We start from the raw sequence: 10988 nt of genomic DNA, 5'->3' as shown, positions 1-10988 counted from the left end.
TGGGATTTCTTATGGTTAGTTTTGGTTAAAATGAATTTCCCGACACAGTTTGTAAAGCTGATTATGATGTGTATTTCAACGGTTTCAATATCTTTCCTGATAAATGGTTAGCCTCAGGGTCTTCTACACCCAAATCGGGGATTAAGACAGGGAGATCCTATTTCCCCATATTTGTTCCTTATTTGTGCCGAGGCACTGTCTGCCAGCATCAGGAAAGAATTAGAATCGGGTTCTATACATGGAATTAAATCCAGCAGAAACGGTCCGTGTATATCTTACCTATTTTTTGCAGATGATTCCTTGATTTTTGGCGATGCAAATGAAGCTGAAGTTGGGAAAATTAGAACTCTACTACAGCGTTATGAACTAGCCTCCGGAGAAATGGTGAATTATGACAAATCTGAAGTATTTTTCAGCTCTGGCGTCCCAAATGTGAAGAGGGACATAATCTGTAATCTCCTCAGGGTTCGTGAGATGGGGGCATTCCCAAAGTACCTTGGACTACCTACAATAATAGGGCGCTCGAAAAAAGAAATCTTTGCAAATGTACGGGACTGGACAATCAGAAGAATCCAGGGATGGAAAGAGAAATTGCTTTCGACAAGAGGGAAGGGGTATTAATTAAGGCAATCATTCAGGCTATACCACAGTATATCATGTCATGCTTCTTGTTACCGGAAACTATATGTGCTGAAATTCAACAAATGATAAGTAAGTTCTAGTAGGGTGGAAAGGATGGCAAGCGAGCTATGCACTGGCTCTCATGGGAAGCGGTGTGCCAAACGAAGGAGAAAGGGGGATTGGGATTCAGATGGATCTGATCTTTCAACATTGCCTTAATTGCTAAACAATCCTGGAGAATCTTAACTCGGCCTGACTCATTATGCTCAAGGGTGTTAAAAGCAAAATATCTTACCAATTCGGACTTCCTGACTGATGTCGCCTGTCCTAAGCCGAGTTATTTCTGGAGGGGACTGCTGAAAGCTAAAGAATTTATGAATGAGGGGTTGCTATGGCGAATTGGAAATGGGGACTCGGTGAAAATTTGGAATGACTACTGGCTCCCCACGACCAATGCAAGACGGCCACTGGTTTGTAAGGTAAGCCTGCGGCCGACTTTTGTCAGAGAACTTATAGACCCGGAGACTAAGAAATGGGACACAATGATATTAAGAAGGTACTTCATCGATGACGATGCAAGTGAAATCCGTAAAATTCAGCTAAGCTTCCGACACCCAGTGGATGAACTATACTAGGGAGGTTCAAAATTTGGAGAATTCACGGTAAGGAGCGCGTACTACATAATTGAAGCGAAGCGTCAAACACAATTAGACACCCTGGAACAGTCAACAAACAACGCTCAGCTGCAGAAAAATATATGGAAGATAAAGCTGCCGACGAAAATAATCCACTTCATGTGGAAACTATCCAAAAACATCATGTGCTTCATGAATCTTGCATCTCATGGTATTCAGGTGTCAAAAATGTGCCCTTTATGTTTATCAACTGATGAAAATGTTTTCCATGTTTTTATTAACTGCAGGTGGTCACGAATGTTCTGGAAATCGGCTGGTTTATCTACACGCGTGGAAAAGATTTCAGCTCAAAATATCCAAACATGGATGATCAGCTGTCTTGAGGCATTAAAGGAGCAAGAAGAGCAACGTATTTGGGCGATGCAGTGCTGGAAATTGTGGTTCAGAAGAAACAAATTCATTCACGACTTGAAATGGCTAATTGATGCGGTCTTACAACAGCAAGCAAAAGAAATACTATTGGACTGCCGGAGATTAACGCCTGAACAGACAACCCCCCGTTATCCCAATGCTGCCAGACCGCGACTCTACGAGAGTTTGGTCGTTCCCCCAGTTGGTGTGATTAAAATAAATAGTGATGCCAAATATGGGGGCCAAGGCCAAGCGTGTAGGGTGGGTTTGGTGGCCCGAGACTCATTGGGGAAAATTATGGCGTCCGTCGGTATCCCGATACAGAGCTGCGCTTCAGTTGAAGAAGCAGAATTGCAAGCCATCCTCGAGGGTATTTATCTTGCGAGGGATTGCAGTTTCAACAAGGTCATTTTCGAATCAAATGCAAAGATAGTAGTGGATGCGTTAAACTCGGGATCTCTCCCACAATCGTGCATTCTGTTTATCTATCAGGATGTTCTAGCATGGTGTTCGATCTTTCGCGAAGTGTCATTCTCATTTGTACCTAGAGAGGGTAATCGTGTAGATCATCTAATAGCTGAATGGGCGACACCACTAACCCACTCTTTATTCCTTATTGAGGATGTTTCCGCCCCTATTTGACATTTAGTTCATTCTGATGTAAACTTTCCTACTGATTAATCTACTATTTTTTCCAATAAAAAAGTAAACATATTTAATATTCAATTTTTATTGTCTTTACCATTAAAAAAAGTAAACATGTTTAATTTTCTATTAGTTCTTACCAAAAAAAAAAAAAAATTTCTATTAGTTCAATGCTAGTTTCTAAAAAAAAATAATAATATTTTTACAGTTTTAACGCGTTGGAGGCTAAAAAATTTTTGCCCAGCCCTAACGGGCGAGACTTTGAAAATTTACCGTCAACCGCACGGTTAATTTTGAATTATTTTTTTTTTGACGTTTTGAAATTTATTTTACTGATATGTTTGAGCCCCGGGTCATCTGGGGTCCTGGTTCCGCCACTGAGGATTCCTAAAGGATGAGACAAACGCTAAACCTAAATAAACACTAAAATATACAAGTATTGACACACGGTCTGGGACCTTAACTATTATCTCTAAACCTATTCTTATCCCTTCTATTCGGTCATAAATCATAAACTGACTTAGAGAGTGGTTGGTTGCTCATTTTCATGCTCTTTTTTGTCTTTTCACTTCAAAATGGAGAGCTTTAGGTGTTTAGTTAGGAACTTCTGTTTGCCTTTTACACCTAAAAAGTAACATTTTACGAAAGCAGGGAATCCATGCCTTTTAGAAAACAGATTTTCCCAACAACAAACAATAGATAAAACAAACGGGCCCTTAGACATCAGAGTGGGTTCGTCTAACCCCGGTCTCATCTGACCTATATACTGTTTTGTAGGCTCATTACAGAATTGGATCATCGTAACGGCTTTGACACATCAGCAGAATCAAATAATCAGTTACATTAAATATGCACCTTTATTATTATTATTATTATTGTTCCCTAAATACCTTAGTACTTAGACGTTTTTAATATTTTATTAGGACAGATAGTACATAGTAAAATTCGTCTTTGAAAACTCAACTGAAATTGAATTTAATACCTTGTTGCATGTGACAAAAACTCTAATCCTTTTATTTTTAAATTCAGAATATGTATTATTTTAATAATCTAAATACAGTATGAAAATATGTGTTAGGTACATTTTTCAATAAAAAATAATTGGGTAAATTACACTTATGGCCACTAAAGTTTATTTATTTACATGATATGGCCCTTAAATTGAACTTGATAATCGTGTATTTGAACCTTGACTAATTTGTCTCTGTCTTGCTGAATCTTTCTTGTTTTGACCTGTAAAACAGTTAGAAAAGGCTGGAGACCGACGAACTCGCTTCGATGCCAAAGTCAGTCAATTGCTTATGACTTTTCTCTCTCAATCTAATTCATGCTAAAACATATTTTTTAGTATAGTGAAGATAGTAATAGCCTAGGAAAAAGAATCAACGAGGGAGCTTATCTGTATGGAGGTGAGAATTGATCCGGTGAGCGCAGGTATGGATGCTCAAATGCTAGAGGTCAAGGATACTGGCTCCCCACTTTGTGCACGCATCTTGCGGGAGCCAATGTCTTCAGGGTTCAAATGTCCATACTTAGAGAAATATGATGGAATCAGAAATCCAATGACCCTTGTAAACAACTTCAAAAGTGCACTGGAAACTACTAAGGCCACTGATGTCGTTATGTGCCACCTTTTCCCGACCACTACGAAGGAAGTGGCATCCTACTAATATGAGAAGTTGCTCGCGAGATCCATTCAGACCTTCAATCATATGGTGAATGAATTTTATCAACACTTTATCACATTCGTCTCTGAAAAAAGTCATCCAAGATCTCAACTACTTAGCTCAAGAACCTAGAAAAACCCTTTGAGAATGGGTGGATCGGTTTCAGAAAGTAGCATTCCAGATCTAAAACCTTAGCGTTGGTGTTGTTGTCTACGCTATGTCAATCTTTGTCCCAAGAATTAACCACGGGAAAGCCCAAAACATTCCCAAACCTAATGGAACGGGCCAGAGATTTCGTTAAATGGAATGGCCACAGACTCAACCCCTTACAAAAAAAAGCACTAGTGCAAAGGATCATTTGGATCTAGATAATAAGACGCACAAGGAATAAACCATAACGTAACTTCATGTCTCCCAATGTCTCTAGTAAATAGGTGTTGTAATTATTGGAAAATAACAAGCAACACATTAAATATCCCTTAAAATTGAAATAAATTAGAGCGACACGGAAACATGGCATGTTGTGATTTCCATAAGAGTGAGGTTCACGATACCAAAGATTGAATATAGTTGGAAATCAAGCTGGATAAAATGGTCGAAATGGGAATACTTGACTGCTTCTTGAAGAAGACATCAAAAGTGCTTACTACCGAACAAAAGAAATCACTAGTTATGGAGCATGCTCCCCAAGGGTTCATTAATGCGATTTTCGGAGGAACACCAAGTGATCATAGGACAAATAGAAAAAATTCCTATAAAGATAAGCAAAGGCTTTAGGAGTTGAACTTTGAGTTTTCGTTCAGCAGTTTGAAAAAGATGCTTGAACAAGCTCATTAGGATGCCCTGGGAAGCAATAAGGCATATTGTGACTTCCACAAGAACGAGAGTCACAACACCACAGATACAGGATAGTTAGAAATCAAGCTGGAGAAAATGGCTGAAAGGGGAATACTTCACCACTTCTTGAAGAAGTCATCAAAAGGACATGTTACTCAATGAAAGAAATCACTGGCTATGGAGCATGCTCCCTGGTAGTTCATTAATGTGATTTCCAAAGGAACACTAAGAGATCACACAATGAATAGAAAAAAGACACAAGCAAAGGCTTCAAGAGTCAAACTTTGAGTTTTCATTCGACAGTTTGAAAAACACACGTAAACAAGCTCACGAGCATGCTCTACTAATCGACATGATCATCGAGAATTTCACCGCTCGAAATGTATGACATGGGTAGCTCCACAAATATCATCACCAATAAGAGTTACGAAGCTTTCAAGATGAACTAGAATATACTTGTTCCGACCCAATCTCCTTTGGCTGGAATCAATGGCCACACGATCTGATTGCTAAGAAGCATCATGTTAAAGATAGAAATTGGTGAGGGGTCAATTCGACTTCGGCTAATTGGTCGGATTTTGGTTCTGTGATTCAACACTGTAAAAAGCTTTTAAGCATAGGTATGATTTTCAAGTGTCTTTTTCTCCTAGGTTAGCGAACTAGACTGCACATACTATAGCTCGTAATGCCCGTTCCAATACTAGTCAAAATTTTTCTTACTCGGCTCCCAAGCGCTTTGTAAGAACTCTATGATTACATTTAGGGTGTTAACGAGCCGAGCCGAGACCGAACCCTGTCAGGCTCGGCTCGGCTCGGCTCGAAACTCGATGAGCCTTGAAATTTCAGGCTCGGCTCGAGCTCGAAAAGCTCGCGAGCCTGAAATTTTTAGGCTCAAATCGAGCTTCACACATGCCCGGCTCGAAAAAAACTTGCGAGCTCGATTCATCTGTATTCAAAAGTGTTTTTTTTCACATTTTCTGAATTAATTTTAACGTATAATAGTTTAAAACTAAATTTGAACTTTATAAAACAAATTATACACTACATTCAATTACAAATTCAAAAGAAGTCATCTTTAAAAAAAATTCAAAAGAAGTCATAAACTCATAAAATTAAAGAAATATATAGTTTACATTAAATTCAAGGCTTAATGCATACCCAGCCTCCTAAAGTTGTCCATTTTATTCATTTAAACCCCCTCAACTCAAGGGACATCCTTTTAACCCCCTTAACTTACCAAAAACACTACTATTTGTGATCATAATCCTACGTGGCATTGACTTGGTCAGTGATTGAGCTTCACGAATTGAAGGCGCGTGAAAGCCCTAAATTAATCAATTCCAACAGTTAAAAAAAAACCCATATTTAATACACAATTAATCAAAAAATCCCTAAATTCCATTCTCTTCTTCCTCGACTCTTCTTTTCCTGTGAATTCCACTGTGCTCATCTTCTTCTTCGCGTGAAAGCAGCTCTTCTTCAGCAGCTCTTCTTCGCGTGAAAGCAGCTGTTCTCATTTCACTTCAGCCGCTCTTCTTCACATCGCGTTCTGTAATCGAAATCGAGTTTCACGGATTTTCATCTTCGTCTTCAGCGTTTCTTTTCTTCTTCACGGATTCCATTTTTCTGGTTTTTTTTGTGTTCTGTAATTGAAATCAAGTTCAATTTTCATCCGGTCAGCTGTTATTGAAAGAGAAATCTGTTCATTCGGTCATTGGGCTTAGTGAAATCGAAATCTTCTTTTCTTATCGAAATCGAAATCTGTTAAAATCTGTTAAGATCTTTGGGAAGTTAAAAACGAAAACGAAAAATAAAATTGAGATATAAAAATTAGAAGAAGTGAAGGGGAAGAGAAATTAAACCTGGAATTTGTGATTGAATCATTAGGAAACAGAAGTTGTTTGGATTCCTGGAAAATGAAAGCATAACACAAAGAGAAAGAGAAGAAAGGAGAAGGTAAAGGAGAGAACAGAAAGTTTTAAGTTTTGAGGGTTCTTTTGTCTTTTCACTATAATTGTTAGAGGGTATTTTAGACTTTTTCTTTACATTGCTGACATGTCAAAATTTGCTGCCACGTGTCGAGTACGTGTAGTATACGAAAATGAGTTCAGCTCAACATTTAAAAAATAGGGGCCAATAGTAGTGTTTTTAGTAAGTTAAGGGGGTTAAAAGGATGTCCCTTGAGTTGAGGGGGTTAAATGAATAAAACGGATAACTTTAGGGGGTTGGGTATGCATTAAGCCTAAATTCAAATAAAACATAGACTAAATAGGTACTATTTAAAAAAAAGTTATTTATTACAATTTTTCATATTTATTAATAATAAAATATATAACATATTATAAATTAAATATTAATAAAATATATTAATTAAAATATTCGAGCCTGCTCGCGAGCTTTCGAGCCAAACCTCTCTAAGTTTGGTATTGGCTCGTTAATGTCTCGAGCCGGTCGCGAACTCAATTCGAGCCCTATCGAGTCGAGCTTTGATCGAGCTTTGACCGAGCCGAGCTCGAATAGTTCGCGAGCCACCCTAGCTGATTAACACCCCTAATTACATCTTAATGAAGTTTCTATTTCTCTTTTTTTAGAAAAAAAAAGTTAAGACTTTGATAAGCTCAACCCCATCACCTCATGAAAATGTCAACTTATTGGTAAATATTACTTCCCCGTTCCTTTTTATAAGTCATTATAGCAATTGAGTTTTTTTCCAAAATATAAGTCTATCTAGTTTTCCAAGAATTTTTAGTTTAGTTTTCCGGTCCAAGCATTAAGTTTGTTTATCTTGTTCCATGTGTTTTTTAATATTCCAATATTTATTCTCTAATAGTGACATTAGAGAGAAATTTCTTTAGTTAAACAATGTAAAATCATTAATTTCACTTCATATCAGTAGTTATATTTCTTAATCTGTGTGAAACAACCTAAAATGACTTATAAAAAGGAACGGAGGGAGTAATTAATTTTCTTTTCAAAACTATTTCTCAATCCCAATAAAACGATTTAAATCTATTGGATCCACAACACAACCAGCAATATTTATTGCATAATATAACCACATTTAAAAAAGAAAAAAAACACACACACAAAAAAAAAAAAAATTAACAACAATTAATGAAGCTTAATTTAAAATAATTATTTTCAAGCTGATGTCTCCAAAACCACAGCCACCAACTTTTCTACTTCTCCACAATTACTTGTCTTCTCCTTTTCCCCCAAATCTAAACTTCCATTCACACTCTTTGACTTACCGGCGGCGATCTCAACGCTCCTTCTCCTAACCTCATCAACGAAATACTGAACATTCCTGTCGGAGGAACCCCCTTCCGCCACCGCTGCCTCTGCCGCATCCTTCCATTTCAATGCATTTCTTTTCAACTCCTCGGCTTTCGCCCCGACTGTTGCCTCGAGCAAGCATTTCTCTACCTCGTCGCGGGGAATTAACCGGTTCTCGGCTTCTCCTCGGCCCATTAGGACACCGACCTTAAAGACGTCGACTAAGTACTTAGCGTCGGTCACTTGATCTCCCCATTGAGGGAAACATACCACGGGCATTCCGGATGAGAGGGCTTCCATTGTTGAGTTCCATCCGCAGTGAGTCACGAAACAAGCGGTTGAACGGTGAGCTAATACCTGGCGGATATTATAATAAAAGTTATTATTGAGCGTTAAAAAGTAGGATAAATTATATACATGTGGTAACCTCCAAGTAAAGTGTACAATCAGTAATTGTGACCGGTCACGTGAAGTCAACGCACCACGTTAGCAATTTGACCTCTATAAAAATCAAAACAACCGGTTAACGCAAAGTCAACATGCCACGCTAGCAATTTTAACTTTTATTGAGGTCAAATTGCTGATATGGCATGTTAACTTTGCGTTGACCGGCCACAATTACCGGCCGTACAATTTAGCAAATTGACCTCCATAAAAATCAAAAGAACCGGTCAACGCAATGTCATCTCGCCACGTCAGCAATTTTGACTTTTATGGAGGTCAAATTGCTGATATGGCGTGTTAGCTTCGCGTTGCCTGGTCACAATTACTTTTATATGCAAAATTGAAAGTTCTACACCAAAGCGTGAAATATGACACAAGTTGTACACCACGTATGTAATTTATCCTTAAAAATTAACTTAAACTTTTACCTTCTCCTGCGGACTCCATTGAACGATCTTCCCTTTATCTCCGGCTTTTTCAAGGAATCCTTCAGGCAAATGAAGAACTTCGTAACTGGAATCCTTGTGCGGAGGTTTCATCACCCACAGGAATGAAACCCCTGAATTCAATAGCCCGAACGCGATTTCGTCCCACTGATCTTGCTTCAGGTACACCACACTTCCGAACGAAACATACACGACCGACGACTCGGGCTTGCTGTCGAGCCATTCCAGGCAGTCATCCGCCTTCATTATATCACCTCGGACGGCCGAGTTGGGAGCTTTCGGATTCATGAACAAAGGCCCAACTGTCTTAATCGGACAAAGCTTGGAGATATATTCAATGATTTCAGGTTCTAATTCCTGAAAAGACTCCATCAGGATACAAAAAGGCTTGTCAAGATTCTTGTATTGTCCCAAAATTGCCCTTCTCAGAAAAGGATAAGGAGTTGTCGGATACAAGAAACTCGGAATTTCATCAAACTTCAACAAGGGCATACTTGGTAATTCAACATCAATCTCAGGATTTTCTTCATTAGGGAAAGGAACAAGGCCATGATAGTAATGATAATAAGCAGAAAAACAAGCACAAGATTGAACCCAAAGCATCGCCGACGGAACACCGACGGATTCCGCTACGTCGGAAACCCACGGAATAAAAGGATTATTAATCAAACAACTAATCGGCTGCCCGTTTTCCGCATTTCTCTGAATCATTTCAGGGAAGAATTTCTTCCCAACTAACTCAAGCTGAGGGAGGTACAAATCAAGATCCTGACGCCTCGTTTCATCATCATCCCACCCGTCTTCGAAGAATTCAAACCGGATATATCCATCACCGACGGGTGTAGGTTCGTCGGAAATGCTCCCGGACTTCCTCATTTGTCTGCCGGTGATTTCGGGTGTGGAAAACGTGACGAGTAGACCCTTGGAGGCGAGACGTTTTCCAAGCCGAAGCAAAGGATTGACATGTCCTTGGCCTGGAAAAGAGATAAGAAGAACATGAACAAGAGGAGATTGATCAGACCCCATTTTTTTAAAAAAAAAAATTTGGAAGGTAAAGATGGGAAAAGAAGTGTTTGAGTAGAAATGGGGGAAAGGGTGCAAATTTATATAGTAAAATAAAGACTGAATGTGAAAATGTTAGTTCAATAAGTTTTATAGATGTATATATGACTGTTAGATACCTAGCTAACTTATTTTTTTGCATAACTGAAAGTTTGTTATTTGTTGCAGAGAAATCAAAATAGAATTCAATGGAACTACATTAAAATAAAAACAAATAATAATAATAATAATAATAAATGATGAGTAGCGGATAACGGGTACCGTACCAACGGGTACCCGACATTACCCGACCCTAATAGGACTACCCATATTTTGTGTGAGACGAGTATGAGATCAAAATCATCATCTGTGACGGTTATGGGAATATCCCATGATACCCGGTACCCGTTATCTGTCATAAATCTTTTAGGTTTAATTTCAATTAAAATCCCGTGGTTTCACGTTTTTTTTGCAGATCCGTACATGTGGTTGACAAAATTTTAATTGTGCCAAATTTGACTGATAACGATCTCAAAATGAAAATTTTGAAGAATTAAAGTTGTTTAGTATTATATTTAGTTCAAATAAAACCCATGTGGTTTCACTAATTTTTAGATAAAGGACTATGGTTTACTTTTTGTCAAAACGAGGATTAAGGTTTTCAACTTTAACAAAATAAGGACTTTTTCGATTGATACTATTAAAATCACCTTTGACGACTTCAAAAATGACATATTTTAAGAACTACTAATATTCTAAGTAACTTTAATTCTTCAACTTTTTTATTTTGAGATTGTTTAGATGATGTTTGGTAAAGAGAGAGAAAGTTAATGTTTAGAGAGAGAAAGTTCCAAAAAAGATGATTTTCGAAAATCGAAAATGTAGTTCCATAGAAAATATAACATTAAACAACTTTAATTCTTGAAAATTTTCATTTTCAGGTCGTTAAAGATGGTTTTAATAGC

At 38.0% G+C, this 10988-nt stretch overlaps 1 protein-coding gene across 1 annotated transcript; it reads right to left on the bottom strand.

The window, feature by feature from the left end:
* Window positions 1–7801: 7801 nt before the first annotated feature.
* On the bottom strand, window positions 7802–10070 carry LOC136226614 (gallate 1-beta-glucosyltransferase 84A23-like). Its single transcript, XM_066015197.1, has 2 exons — window positions 8965–10070; window positions 7802–8449 (listed from the first exon to the last, which is right to left on the bottom strand). The coding sequence occupies exons 1-2, from the start codon at window positions 10006–10008 to the stop codon at window positions 7958–7960; spliced, it is 1536 nt and encodes a 511-aa protein (XP_065871269.1). The 5' UTR covers window positions 10009–10070; the 3' UTR covers window positions 7802–7957.
* Between the last annotated feature and the right edge of the window lie 918 nt (window positions 10071–10988).

The sequence above is a fragment of the Euphorbia lathyris genome, chromosome 4, assembly GCF_963576675.1.
Source record: "Euphorbia lathyris chromosome 4, ddEupLath1.1, whole genome shotgun sequence".
Classification (NCBI taxonomy): Eukaryota; Viridiplantae; Streptophyta; class Magnoliopsida; order Malpighiales; family Euphorbiaceae; genus Euphorbia; species Euphorbia lathyris.
This window is presented reverse-complemented; position numbering and strand designations above follow the sequence as displayed.

What these genes read in the sequence shown, in the direction of transcription:
- LOC136226614 (XM_066015197.1), bottom strand. Translation starts at nt 10,008, where the DNA reads ATGGGGTCTGATCAATCTCCTCTTGTTCATGTTCTTCTTATCTCTTTT. An exon ending in AATGGAGTCCGCAGGAGAAG is followed by an intron (nt 8,450 to 8,964) that starts GTAAAAGTTTAA and finishes AATATCCGCCAG; the next exon opens with GTATTAGCTCACCGTTCAAC.